Source organism: Vespula vulgaris, chromosome 1, assembly GCF_905475345.1.
Source record: "Vespula vulgaris chromosome 1, iyVesVulg1.1, whole genome shotgun sequence".
NCBI lineage: Eukaryota > Metazoa > Arthropoda > Insecta > Hymenoptera > Vespidae > Vespula > Vespula vulgaris.
The window spans coordinates 18,203,312-18,218,311 of record NC_066586.1 but is presented as its reverse complement, the minus strand read 5'-3'; the positions used below and the strand labels follow the sequence as shown (position 1 = coordinate 18,218,311).

At 30.5% G+C, this 15,000-nt stretch overlaps 1 protein-coding gene across 4 annotated transcripts in view; it reads right to left on the bottom strand.

The window, feature by feature from the left end:
* LOC127062240 (protein rhomboid-like) overlaps window positions 1–15,000 on the bottom strand; it is a 114,611-nt gene that overhangs the window by 28,245 nt on the left and 71,366 nt on the right. The window contains exon 1 of one of the 4 annotated variants that reach the window (XM_050990093.1): window positions 9,807–10,413. The exons of the other annotated variants lie outside the window; for them this stretch is intronic. Coding sequence (XP_050846050.1) covers window positions 9,807–9,840 — 34 coding nt within the window. The 5' untranslated portion in view covers window positions 9,841–10,413. Of the gene's footprint in view, window positions 1–9,806; window positions 10,414–15,000 lie in introns of those variants that run through there. 4 annotated transcript variants of the gene reach the window in all.

The window sequence follows — 15,000 nt, the reverse complement described above, 5'->3', positions numbered from 1 at the left end:
CAATGTAGATATCATCTCCACGATTCTTCATATATCTTTTTTTCTTTTTTTTTTTTAGAAAGAGAGGGATAAAAACGTTACTATCTAGTAAAGAAGAAAAAGGAAGAATATAAAAGATGATAAAGGTAAAAGGATAAATTTTGCGGGTTAGATTCGGTCCGATGTCGTAATTTGGCAGGTAAAATCAGCGAGGATCGAGGTGCGAGCATGTAAATCACCTAGGAATATTTCAGAACTGATTTGCTCCTTTCTCCCTCCTCCCCTCTTTTACCCTTCGACACGACCCAAATGAATCTCAGAATTTCTCTTAAACTCAACCTGGAAATTTTCTTTCCGTGCCTTTTCTTTCTCTCTTTCGTTGGAATTTGTAAAGACAGTAAGAGAGATAAAGAAATAGAGCAAAAGAGAAAGAAAGAGAGAGACAAATACAGAAAAAGAGAAAGAGAGAGAGAGAGAGAGAGAGAGAGACTGAGAATAAGATCCTTTTTATTCGTGACGAACTTTTGGTTTGCCTATTCCGCGGAATCGAAACGAGAAAAGTCTGTCCTCACCGTACGAGAGGAAAAGTCCATCCTCGAAGGATCCTCAGACTTGGAAGGACCAAGTCCAAAGACGAGGCAAATAAGATTTAAGCGAATCTACGAGTACGTCTCCGTGGCTTTAAAAGCACTATCCAAAAAGATTCTTTCCCTTTTCCTTTCATCACTCTTTTTTAAAATTAACTTTAGAAAGTTCAACTTTTTTTTTTTATACGAAGTACGTTCTGTTAAAATTTTTTCATCTTTCCTATTCTTTTTTCCTTTTCTTGTTCTCTTTCTTTTTCTTTTTTTTTTTGCATTTTCTTTTTTTCAATCTTGACATCGAAGCGTTAATTTCTATTGTCGTTATACTCGGATAAATTTTGAAATAACTCTTTTTTTTTAATTCTTCATTAACATCACATAACTCTTGTAAACAGATCGATTATTATAATGTTATTAGAATATTATTTTTATACACGAATTTGTATGTGTATGTTACATGATACTTGAGTTTTATTATAAATGTTCAAATAATAATTTTCTTTGTTTCAACTTTTGAACAAATATTATACTTGTAAAGAGATCGATTATTACGATGTGTAAACATTTTTTTTTTTTTATATAAGTGCAAATAAACAGAGTATGTTGTATGCGTAGTTATATAATACTCGAGTTTTTTTTTATAAATTTTTAAATAGTATTTTTTTTAAATCTTAATAAATACTGTACTTGTAAATAGATCGATTGGGCAAAATGTTCAAATTTGAATTTCCATGCTAGAAATACGTTCGTATATGTATGTATGTATCTATCTATGTATCTATCTATATACATATAGCTATGTATCTACATGTTTCACATTCGAGTAACATTTGCATTCGGTACTCGTGACCGAAGCGTATTACCGCATTAAACGTGGATGCTATTACACGCCATTATCTTATATTGCGTGTAATGTACAACGTAATTTCTAAAAGGCTCGTCTCTAACGATGCGTGTGCACTCGAAACGCGAATAAACGTGGCTTGCTTATCATTGCGAAAATTAACACGATTTTCACTCTGGATTGTATGCCCCGATCAAATTTACGATTAACTTTTATTCCCGTTCTCTGTAATGTCATACCTAATTGAGATTGATACGACTAAATTTCATATTCGTAGAGAAATATGATACGGATGTGACAATTAAAATAATTTTTGATTACATTAATTATCATATACTGATAAATCATTTAATAAACGGAGCTATCGTTTTTTTTTTTTTTTTTTTTTAAGAAACGAATGCTATATGTATGTATGTATGTATATATATAATTTTAATTATTTTAATAATGTTAATAATTTTATTTGATTTTATATATATATATATATATATGTATGTAAAAGGATAATTTATTCTCAGTCAAAAAAATCCAATGAAATTTCACAATTTCACAGTTATATTTCAATATGGTATATTAAATAATTGTAATCACAAAAAGTACTATACAAATGAATTGAAATATCAAATCACGTAAAGGGAAATAAACAAAATTATTTTTTTGTTTTTTGAAAAAAGAATCAACGTATGTTACATTTTTCTTCTTTTATCAGTGCAATTTATTTAATTTGCAAATTTCGCAATAAATAAAAAAAATAATGAAAGAAAAAAAAACGTACGTTATACTTTTCTTTCTCCTTATCAGCATAATTTATACTTCAGTTTGGATATTATTCAGTGGATAACAAAAAAAAAGGAAAAAAAACCGGGGAAAAGAAAAAAAAAAATAGAGTCAAATGAAATTTCATCGCTATACTTCGATGTTGTAAATTAAAAAACATTGTTTTTGGTGATCACGTATGCTCTCGCACACGTGTTCGAAATATACAGGACGTAAGCTGTCCGATTTATTCTCGAATTTGAATAACGCGGAGGCAATAACTGTCTACCGTGCCGATATTACAAATTTGCTTCGATATGTCGTTGCGATATGTATCGAAATAACGAGGAAAGTCTCGTCTATTAAATAAAAGGATAGAACAAATGAATTAAAAAACTAAATAGAAAAAAGACGAAAGAAGAAAAAAAAATAAGCGAAAAAAGAAAATAGAGAGAAGAAAAGTTACCGAACGAAAAAGGAAGAGAAAAAAAAAGAAGAAAGAAAAATAGATGACCAAACAAAAATGTAAAAAGAAAAAAAAGAAAAAGAAAAATAGAAAAGAAACAGAAAGAAAGCAAATTTACACTTGCAAACGTGACCTCGTCGCGTCTCTCGTAAAATATTTTAATTGGAACGATTCGATTAGCAACCCCAGTCTCGCTCGTCCGATTCTATTTATTACGATAAATATATTATATTGGCAAATATTTCCTCGGGAGATCCCGTTTGTCAAATAGTAGTAGGATTTTTAGGATTTCGGGACGATCAACGTGAACGAACGAGAACAAAACTCTCGATCGCAAATAAAACGATATCGATGTTTAATTACTACCAAAATTACGTCCAATTCTGTTCGCTAGTATGATGTCATTAATTATCACTTCCGAACACAATTTTCTCATGCGTAAAATGTTTATTATATACGTGCAAATTTTACGATACATTAAATGTACAAATTTCTATTTCTCTCTCTCTCTCTCTCTCTCTCTCTTTCTTCTTTTCTCGTTCGTTTTTTTCTTTTTCAAAATAAGCAATTCCGCAAATATGAATTTACCGTTGTTTGTTTATTTTTTTTTGGTTCTTTACAGGCAACTCAAAGAACGTAAAAATGTTATTATTTAATAATTAGAACGATTGTTTATCGTGAACAAAATTATTGAAAATAAAATTCGATAAAAAATTCGCGAACATTCAACATTTAATACGAATAATATAGAAAAATAATATGTAAATATATATTTATATACATGTACATATACATATTTATATCATCTATATTATTTTATATACATATACTTATACATATATACACCCATTATATATATATATATATATATATATATATATATATATAATATATACACATAAATTATTATTTATTCGATAAGAAACATAAAAAAAAGAAAAAAAAAGAGAGAAAGAGAGAAAGAAAAAAAAGAAAGAGAAAGAGAATTGTTATATATTTCTTTCTTTTTCTCTTTCTTTTTTTTTTATTTTCATGTCACTGGACATGAAAATTACGAGAGCCATTAAGGATCCCTAAAAGGATACGCCGAAGGAAACGTCACGGGGCGTCGTTCAAAGTTTACGATCGCCGACGTTGCTTCCCGTTCCGCTTCCGTTCCGCGTCTATATTCCGCATCTCTGCGTCCTCTTTACGGTCCTTCTAAAACACCCCTTAGTTCGAACCTTAGTAGAGCGAAGAGGGGAGGTTGTGGGGTGGGGGAAATGCTCTCATGATCGTGAAAGATTTATCGCGAATTTACTGATATGAAAATGAAATGAGCTATTTTTTCGTGGATTTAAGTATCTAGATATAGATACGATATAATGAGATAAACTTTTTTTTTCTTCGTAGAAAATATTTCCTAACTTATATCTATATTATTCTATTTCTTTTATTTATTCAAATATCGCGACATATCTAAACGTGAAATAAAAATAACAATAGAGGATATTTATGAAAACGAAACGAGCTCGTTTCTTTCTTTCTTTCTTTCTTTTTTTTTTTTTTTTTTTTATATCGAGGATTCAACGACGTATAATATAATAGTAAATTATAGTTAAATTTTTTTGTCTTCTTTCAGATTGCTTCCTCGGTTTTATTTTAGACGTTTATTACATCTATTTCGTTTATTACGTTCATTCATTCGTATATTACGAAATATCTACATGCGATGAAATAGGAATGGAAAATGTTTATGAAAATATAACGTGCTCGTTTTTGTCGTAGTTTTAAGAATGTATATGAATTTTAAGCTAAATTTTTTCTTCTTCTTTCAAATTGTTTCCTCGCTTTTAATCCAACTGAACTATCTTAGTTACTCGTGTATGTTTTTCTTATTCATCGTCTACTTTCGAAAATATTTCGATGAAATAATACAAAATATTCCTCGAATGAAATTGTTAACACAGATATTCATGATACTTATTAACTTTATTTATTAATTTATGCCGTAGTATTAATCAATATCATGATATTTATTATAATATCGTTTCTTAATATTCTACATAAATACAATGATAATTTAATAATATGATAAAAAAAAAAGTGAGAGAGAGAGAGAGAAAGAGAGAGAGAGAGAGAGAGAGAGAGAGAGAGAGAGAGAGAGAGAGAGAGAGAGAAAGAAGAAAAAAGAGTACCGAATAAATAGTCAATTAATTTGAAAGTTAAATGCTTAATTTATAAGACACATTATTATCCGCAAATCTAGATTATCTTCCCGGATTTTGTTAATTTATCGGAGTACGAGTGGTATTAACAGATTCGCAAAGATCCACTCGTTTCCAAACGGCCGTGTTCGTTAATAATTTTTAATGGCTCGTACGCGCTGGGATACATCGTTGAAAATTTGATGGTACTCCTATTTGTGAGTGCGTTTCCAGTATTCGATTTCGACATACACGGATCCCTTCTACTGGCGTCACTTCGATTCGATAGTCATTCGATAGCCACTCGATATACTATCCAATCAAATTTAGCCCGGGAAAGTAATCGGTGCGATAATAGCATGTGTAAAGTGATCCACCGAATGTAATATTCATGTTCTATGTTGGATATAACGTAACAGTAACGTAAATTTTGAATGACTCTTACAATCTGACGGTAAATAGGAATGACAATGAGAGAGAAAGAGAAAGAGAAAGAGAAAGAGAGAGAGAGAGAGAGAGAGAATAATAATAAAAAAGATAATAAAAAAAAAAGAAAAAGAAAAAACAAGAAAGAGAAATAAGAGATGACATTCCGATTGTGAAATCAGGTTGTGAAGAAAGAAAATTCGTGCGGAAATCTATTTTCGTTTCTTCTTAAAATAAACGGAAGTCGACTATTTCAAAAAATTAGAAATTCTTAGAAGTAGATTTTGAACATGACATGTTAAATAAGAATGACTATGAACGACAAAAAGAAAATAAAGAAGAAAATTGTAGAAGAGAATGAAAAGGAAAAAAGAAGAAGAAGAAATAATACGTCTAATATTTTGATATGAAATCGAAGAAAGAAAATTGTGATCGGTAATCCCTTTTTTTTCCGATTCTGCTAAACGAAAATCGATATTTTCGTAAAAATTAGAAATCTCTAGAAGTAGATCTTGTTCGACTCTCGAACAAGTGCTAAGTTAAATAAGAATGAAAATGAGAAAGAAGAAGAGAGGAAAACATTGAAAATAGATTAAAAAATAAAAAAAAGAAAAGAAAAAGGAAGAAAGAAAAAAATAAAAGGGATAATATTACGATTCGAAATGAAAGAAAGAAAATTGTGATCGGTAATCTCTTTTCTTCCGATCGTACTAAACGAAAATCGATATTTTGGTAAAAATTAGAAATCTCTAGAAATAGATTTTGAATGACTTTTACGGTATGAGGTTAAACACGAATGACTATGAGAGAGAGAGAGAGAGAGAGAGAGAGAGAGAGAGAGAGAGAGAGAGAGAGAGAGAGAGAGAGAGAGAGAGAGAAAACAAAACGAAGAGGACAATATATATATATGAAAAAAAAAATTAATAAGTGAGATACTCCGATTCCGAAACCGAAGAAAATTTCATCGCAAATCGATTTTTCGTAAAAATAATAAATCCTCAAGGAATATATTTCGAATGATTTTCACGATGTAACATTAAATAGAATTAACTATGAGAGCAAAAGAGTAGAAAAGGAAATAAAAAAATGATAAAACAGATTTATCCAGATTTTAAAATCGAAGAATTAAAATTCGATCGGTAATCTCTTTTCCGATTCTTTATAAACGAAAATCAACTTTTCGTAAAAGTTAGAAATCCCTAGGAATATATTTTGAATGGCTCTCTGGATATGACGTCAAATAAAAATAGATATGAGAAAGAGAGAGAAAAGAAAGGAAAAGAAGAGAAAAAGGGAAATAAATATTCCAATTTCGAAAATTTGTAGAAATAAAATTCGTTCGTTAATTCGTTTTGATTCTTCATAAACGTAAATCGACATTTCGTTAAAATTAATAATCCCCTTAAAAATCCTTGAAGGCACATTCGTACCAATAATAAAGTAAATTAATAAGTTTGGCTTCGTGCCATGGAGAAATATCTTGGAATGAAGAAGAGTCACCGAACGGAACAGCTTTCTTACGATTCTCTCAGCGAAACTTATGGGGAAGGGATTCGCTTCGTTGCTCCTTCGGATCGGTACTTTCTTACTCGAAAGATAGGAGGACTCTCACTCGATATAGATAACTTGAGATGGAAATCGAGTTTTACGAACGGTATTACCATGTACCTACCTACCTAGCTACCTACCTACCTATCTACCTACCTACTTTTCGCACTCGAATAATAATTACGTTATTCACATATGTAGGTCAAAGATTTAACATTTCTAAAGATATAGAACAGTGTTATCATTTTCTTATCTCATTATATTACATAGTTTCAACTTATCTTATTATACTATATAGTTTAAACTTTCTCTAAGCAATTAAACATATTTCGATAGATATATCAAATAAATATCATTCTGAAATATTCATTATTGGGTACATTTGTTTGTTCGTTCATTCATTCGTTCGTTCATTCGTTCTTTCATTCGTTCATTCATATATTCAATTTATTCAAACGAATGTAATATCATTGACGATAAATCGAGAGTTCGTCTCTACTTGTAAATGAAAAATGATACATTTGTATAGTGAAAAGAAATTAATAATAATAATAATAATAATAATAATAATAATAATAATAACAACAATAATAATAAATAAAAAAGAAAACTAAATGAGCGTTTTTATCCTACGTGTTTTTACCGTAATAAACAAGCGAGCGAGTAAATGAGGCAGAAGAAAAAAAATGGTACAAAAAAAGAAAAAAAAAAAAGAAAAAAAAGGAAAAAAAAGTAACAGAGGAAGAAAAAAAAGGGCCACAATTTTTCCATTCACTTTATGAGTAGTATCGATGAAAGAAAGAGCCTCATCCATCCCTTTGGATTAGCCCGCTAATGGATCATACGCTCGGATTGAACTTTTACTCGCTTTGATCCCGCCTACCCCCTGCCTCCCACCTCCACTCCCTTCTCCCTCTTTTCATCCCCTATTCGAAGCGTACGTAGAAATTTTCTATTCGAATTCCAGCGAACACTTTTTTTTTTATTATAGACAACCGATCTCCAATCTATCGATATGTATTTTCTTTTTTTTTTTTAACGATCATTCAACCAAAGATGCATCTTGAATATATTATATGTATATCGTTTGCCAATAAGTATAATGTAAGAATTTTTTAGGAACATTAATGTTTTTTTATCAAACAATATTTTAATATTTAATATCCAAATAAATAATACTACATAGCTATAATATTTTTTTCTTTTTTAACGAAAATTTTAAAATATATCGAGTATATCTAAATATGAAGATAAATTTGATACCTTAATATTGTGTTACTGAAAACATATATATATATTTTTTTCATTTGTTTCATTTTGTTTATTTTCGGAAACACTTTGTAATAATTAATATTTTTATTTTTTATACTAAAAATTCCGATATTGATTATAGAGCCAATCTAATACATATATATATATATGTGTGTGTATGTATGTATGTATGTATGTATGTATGTATGTATGGATACATACATACGTGCATATACGTACATAAGACATAGACGATGAATAACGTGCGAATGAGAATTCAACGTCGGTTACTACGAAATCTTCATTATCCTGAAAACAAAAAAGTCAACTACGAGAGAGCCCTTGTTCTCGAGTTCTAATAGAACTCACCCTCGACTCCGACTCTCCAACCCTTAACAACGTTCTCATCCGTAGAATTCCATTAGGATAGGCAACACGAAACGCATTTCGTTATTATCGTTCGTTAACCCCCAGACGAATCGATATCGTTAAGAGATAAAAGCGATACGTATTGGTATCATGGCGTATGGAAGGGATAGAAGAAGTAAAAGAAAGAAAGAAAGAGAGGAAAAAAGAAGAAAAGAATGCGTGAAAAGGAACGAATGAAGAAGGAATGAGGGAGGAATGAAGAAAAAAAAAAAAAGAAAAGAAACAAAAAGAAAAGAAGAAAAAGAGAAAGAAAAAAGATGGTAAGAGGGATAAGAGATGCAAAGGGAGAGGATAGGGATGATGATTCGAATTCGTATTCGTCTGAAACACAATGAGATCGTGAGGCTAAAACGTAACGCGTGTACGTATATCGGCGTTTATATTGACGAATACATAGTTACTTACACCACGTATCAACGTAGGCTTATAGGGACACGTGTATGTAATGGATGAGGGTGTCTGAGCATGTTCATTGAATCATGCAACGCAACGAACCATCGTGATTATTAACCACGGACGACTGGACGAAGATCCATAGGCGTTCATGTTCCACCAAACGAACACGTTGTCTTCGAGTCTCGGTCGTATACTCAGCTTAATTACCAAACTAGCAACCCTCTTCTCTCTCTCTCTCTCTCTCTTTCTCTCTCTATCTGTCTCAGTGTCTGTCTCATTCTCTTGACACTACTACCCCTTACTACTACCACAACTAGCACTATCACCACCCTCTTCCGTTATTACCCTATTGGCATTTGACTACACCATCTTCCCCTTCGACGAACGTCGATTCGTCAAACGTAACTCGATTATTCTAGAAAACGTCTCTTGTTTTTCTTCTTGTTTTTCTTCTTCTTTTTTTCTTTTCTTTTTTTTCTTCTTTTTTTATTTCAATTCCTATCCCTAACAAACGACTACAGATTTGTTACTCTTCTCTTTTCTTTTTTATTTCTTTTTTCTCCTCTCTTATATCGGATCGATAGATTTTATATCGGATTGTTTTTATCCATAGGTGACTTTTTTTTTTCTTTTTTTTTGGAAAGAAGATATGCATCTACGAAAGCGAATTTTATAGTTTCTTCGTTATATGACTGAATATATGTATAAATATCTAGTCATCCGTTTGTTCGTTGATCGACATCGAAAATAAAAATTGTTCTTAGTAATAATAAATTCTGTTTAATAAAATTTTAATCATATCTCCCTCTCTTTTTTTCTATATTTATATCAGTCTCTGATCGATTCAATAAAATATTTACAAAATTTTTCTTTATACACTCGTTAATCTAATCTTTTATTCAATATATTTTATATATATTATATATATAGATATATATTACCTTTCTCAATATTCTTCTCTATATCATGTTCCATGTTTTGAAAAATCACAAAGAGAAGAACACTCCTTGATCACCGTTCACGTATCACTGACATCTAACGCCAACGAACACGAGAACACTGATATTAGATAACGGCCAGTTCTCCCACTTCATTTCTCCTTGAAGTATCCTCTCGCTAATTTATATTCAACGAGATTAACGATTTCTTAGGAGCGTCATTGACTCTCGATCAATACCAGCCACTGTTCGTTGTTCGATCGTTTCATAAGAAAAACATGATAAATACGACAAGCGATATCGATGATAAATGTGTAATTTAGAAATAAATCTCTTTACACAATCAATACGGTTGTTCATCTCGTTTAATTATACAAATATTTATGTTTAGCTGTTATTTGTCGAAATCGATATTTCTAAACTGTTTGATCAGATTTATAAATAAACTTAATCAATATTTATGATAAAATATTGATGCGTAATAAAAGTTATGGGAATCAGGATGCAATCGGTTTGATTATTTATACGGATCGTTTATTTGACACAATATTTAGTAATAATTATTAAAAAATAATGGAGGAATATGAACAATGAATAATGGAGGAATTGAAAAATTTCAAAGTCGCTTCTGAGTTCGTTTCGAAAAAAAAGAAAAAAATAAAAACAACACGTATATTCTAATACAATTAGGAGAAAATTTTTTTCTTTTTTTTTTCTTCAATAGATCCTTCGAAAATCGAATTGTAAAATATTATGTATTTTGCTTTGAAAGAAAAGATCATGAGAATATCGTTATAAAATTTCACAAAAACATATTTTGAATAGAACATTTCGATAAAGTTCTCTAAAAGTGATAAATTTTTCAAATATCCCGTCATTCCATGTAAACACGACATGCTTTCGAAATCAATCGTAGTCGTTTGTTATGGACTATCTATCGTTAATTATAAAATATTACATACTTTATTCCAAAAAGAAAAAAAGAAAAAAAAAGAGAAAAAAAGTCAGATATTCGAATAAAATTTCACAGATTATTTTTAATGAAACCTTTCGAAAAAGTTCTCATGTTAATAGATTTTTCAAACAACTCTCCATTTCCTGTAATTACATACTATGATTTACTCATCATTCACGATAAAATATTATACTTTACTTGCAAAAAAATAGTTATCAATAAAATATCAGAATAAAATTTCACAGAGAAATTTTTTTTTCGATAAAACATTTCGAAAAAATTCTCATGGCAATAAATTTCTTTTATTTCCCACCATTTCCGGTAGTTATCTGCTATGGGTTAATCGTCGTTGATAAAAAAAAAATTATACTCGCTAGTAAAAAGAAAAAAAAAAGTCCCTAATAAAATATCTAAATAAAATTTCATAGAAAAATATTTTCTTTAATGAAACAATTCGTAAAAATTCTCACGATGATACATTTTTTAGTTGTTTGCTATGGGTTAATCATCGTTCATTACAAAATATTATACATTTGAAAAAAAAAAATAAATAAATAAATGAAAAGAACAAATCAATAAATATCATACAGAAAAATATTCTAATAGAAATACGAATGAAAAATATTTGCGTAACGAAATCTATCGAGAAAGTTTTCCTGACAATAGATTTTTCAAACTTCCCGCCATTTCCTGTAGTCCCGACGTGAAAGCTTCGAAACCAATCGTGGTCGATTAACGTCGTCCGCGATACGATGCTGCTTTCTCGCGAAATTGTTTTTCCTATCCTCTCGGCGTCCATTTCCTTTTCACATAAATTTCTAAGAGAACGAAAAAATGGTATTACAGGGTCGATTTCTTCTTCGCTTAGGAAAGAAAAAGTAGGAACGAGAGAAAGAAGAAAGTTTAACCGCTTTACTCAGTGACAGCTTGACAAACACTGATTACGGAAAATCCAAAGGCGAGGAGATAAAGCACGGGCTCGTCGATTTCTTTTATCGGCCTAAATTGCGGTCGTTATCGGAAGAATTTTCTCCGTCGAATCGACTCCACGTTATTTCTTGGCTCGCTCTATCTTCTTTACGTGCTACGAAAAAAAAAAAGGAAAAAAAGAACAAGAAGGCGATCGAGAAGATGAAATTCACATATGTAAAAATTTATGATATGTGTTCGTGAAAAAAAATAAATAAAAATAAAAAAAATAATAATTTTCAAAAGAAAAAAAAAGAGAAAATTCGAAATTATCAAATACTAAAATTATAATCTATAATGTAATATATATAATATATATACATATACTGCTATTTTAGAATGATTATATATACTAATTTTTATTTTCTGCAATTTCCTATTTATATACGGTTTCACGAACTTGTTGATTATAAGCCAAAGTTTATTATTTCTTGGCTCGCTCTATCTTCTTCTTATCCTCACAAAAAAAAAAAAAGAGAGAGAGAGAAAAGAAACGTGATCGAGAAGATAAACTTATATATTCATTTATAAATTTCTGATACGTGTTCGTAAGAAAGAAAAAAATTAATTTTCAAAAATAAAAAAAAAACGAAAAAAAGAAAATACGAATTATCACAAAAATAATAATCTATCATCCAATTCGATAACTATCGATTCAAAACGATTAATAATAATTTTTTGTCTTTTGCTCTCCTATTAATATCCATTGCCCTCTTCTTTTTAATCTCGTCGATTATAAAAACCAATGTTTAAAATATCAGATAAATTTTTATTAGAATCGTAAGTACGTAAATAAGTATCTACTTATCTACGCATTGTACTAGCAGTGTGAAATTTTTCGTGATAATCGATTAGCCAGAGAAAATCAGTAGAGATACGTCGAACAAGCGTTACAAAGGGTAAACGTGTAATATATTACTCCCTTTATGACGGGCCCGTGCATCGTTAATTAAAATTATGTAAACTCGATATATTCCTGTTAAACATTCAATTAACTTAGCGCGTTATATCATGGGATATGAGAATGTATGTTTCGTCAGAATGAAAAGCAAGATATTTAAACTATATACGTATGAAAGAGAGAGAAAGAAAGGTGAAAGGGAGAGGGAGAGAGAGAGAGATTTTGATAAATAATAAATGTGTGCATTTTGTAAAAGAGAATTTCATCGTTAAATCATTTACTTTTGTAAATGTTAAACGATGAAACTCTTTATCAATCGATGAAAAATCGGATCAAATGAAACATACAAATATACATATGTATGTAGATATGTATGTATGTATAATTATATACAAATTCGATTATGTAAAATTATGTCACGTTGAAGTTTCGTGCGTTATCACGTACAAGACGCGTTTACAAGACTAGTGTGTTTTAACGACATCAAAAGCACTAAATATCTTCTCCCTGTTCCTCGTTTACGATCTAACGTACGTATGAAACTCATTATTATAGTTCGAGGCATTATGCGAATAGTTTCGAAACAAATGTTTGCATAAGATAATTACACGAATTCATTGTCCCCAGCAGAACGATTCCGTCGTTATAATAATTATTCTATCTAATTATTCAAACGATTCGTCGTTAATTATTCGGATAAATAATATAATATAATAAATTATTATTATTGTTGTTGTTAATACTATTATTATTACTATTATTATGAAATAATAACAATAATAAGAAAAAGAAAAAAACAACAACAATAATCATTCAAATTTATTTTTCATTAGGATTCGTGGTTTAAAACACTATACTATTTATTCTTATATTAATTATTACAAAATTAAACATTGTGGAGTTATATAAGAATATTTCTAAATTATCTCTCTCTCTCTCTCTCTCTCTCTTTTTCTATATATATGTGCGTGTATCAATTCTATATAATTTCAACAAATCAAAAAAAGAATTAGAAACGATTCGAAAACATAAATGCTTCGATTAATTTGAAGCGTCCAACGATCAATAACAATAAAAAAGTTTCGGAATTTAGAAGAGAAATTTTTCTGAATGATTACAGAGAAAAAGAGAAAGAAAGTGTGTAGGGTGAGAAAAAAGGATACAGTAGAAGAGTAAGTTTTCGATGTAGTAAAAGGAGGTATTCTTCGGGCGATCCGGTGTGTTTAATTAAATTAACGTTAGCTGGCTGGGTGCCTAGCTGTTGGCTCTCCATACACCACCGTTTACAATTACACGCTTCGTACAGCTAATCGTTGGACTTAAGCTTCAATTAGCAAGTACTAGCTTCGGCGAGGGTGAAAGTGGTCGTTGATATCCTCGTTGACTCTCTCTTTCTCTCTCTCTCTCTCTCTCACATACAAACACACACAAACTGTCTCTAACTAGTAAGATTTTCTTTCTCGTTTCGATGTAATGTCTCTGGCATTTCTTGAGAAAAGAAAAAAAAACGAAATAGAGAGAGAGAGAGAGAGAGAGAGAGAGAGAGAGAACATATACCTAGAGACCTGTTTTCCTTTCCAATTTGTTAATTAAACGCCGTTGAAGTAATTACCGTTGTTGATACTCCTCCATATTTTACGAGATTCTATCTGAAGAAAAATAAAAAAAAGGAAAGAGAAATAGAAAAAAAGTAAAGTATATTTTGCGTAAGGATCACGTCACATCATGTCATTTTGTTACAGGAAATAAATCAGAATTATTCGAAACAAGATAACTATATAAGTACTTAGTCGGTATAGTACTAGTAAATATCGAAACTATCGACATAGTCGATCAACCACGGAACTAAGATATATCAGTCGATGTAAACGTTAGATGACAAAAGAGAAAGAGAGGGAAAGAGAAAAGGAGAGAGAGAGAGAGAGAGAGAGAGAGAGAGAGAGAGAGAGAGAGAGAGGCAAGAAGAGAGAAATGGAGACAAAGTTTCTCGAAACTCAAGTTCCGAATTACTGCTTCATTCATAATCGTTTCTCTCTCTCCCTCTCTCTCTCTTTCTCTCTTTCCCTCGCCATATATATGTATATAATATATAATATATACACACATACATCTCTCTCTCTTTCTCTAGGTGATCATTGTATATCACGATAGCCAAAGAGTTATACACAGACATATCTTCTCTCTCTCTCTGTGTGTGTGTGTGTGTGTGTGTGTGTTATGTGTCTCTCTGTCTCTCTCTCTGTCTCCTTCGATCAACGTTACGATCGTTGCACAAGGGACGGTCGAAGTTCAACTGCCATTCAGGAAACTAGACTTGGAAACTACATTCTCGCGTGAGCACACCCTCTCCCTTACCCCCATTCACTCCGACC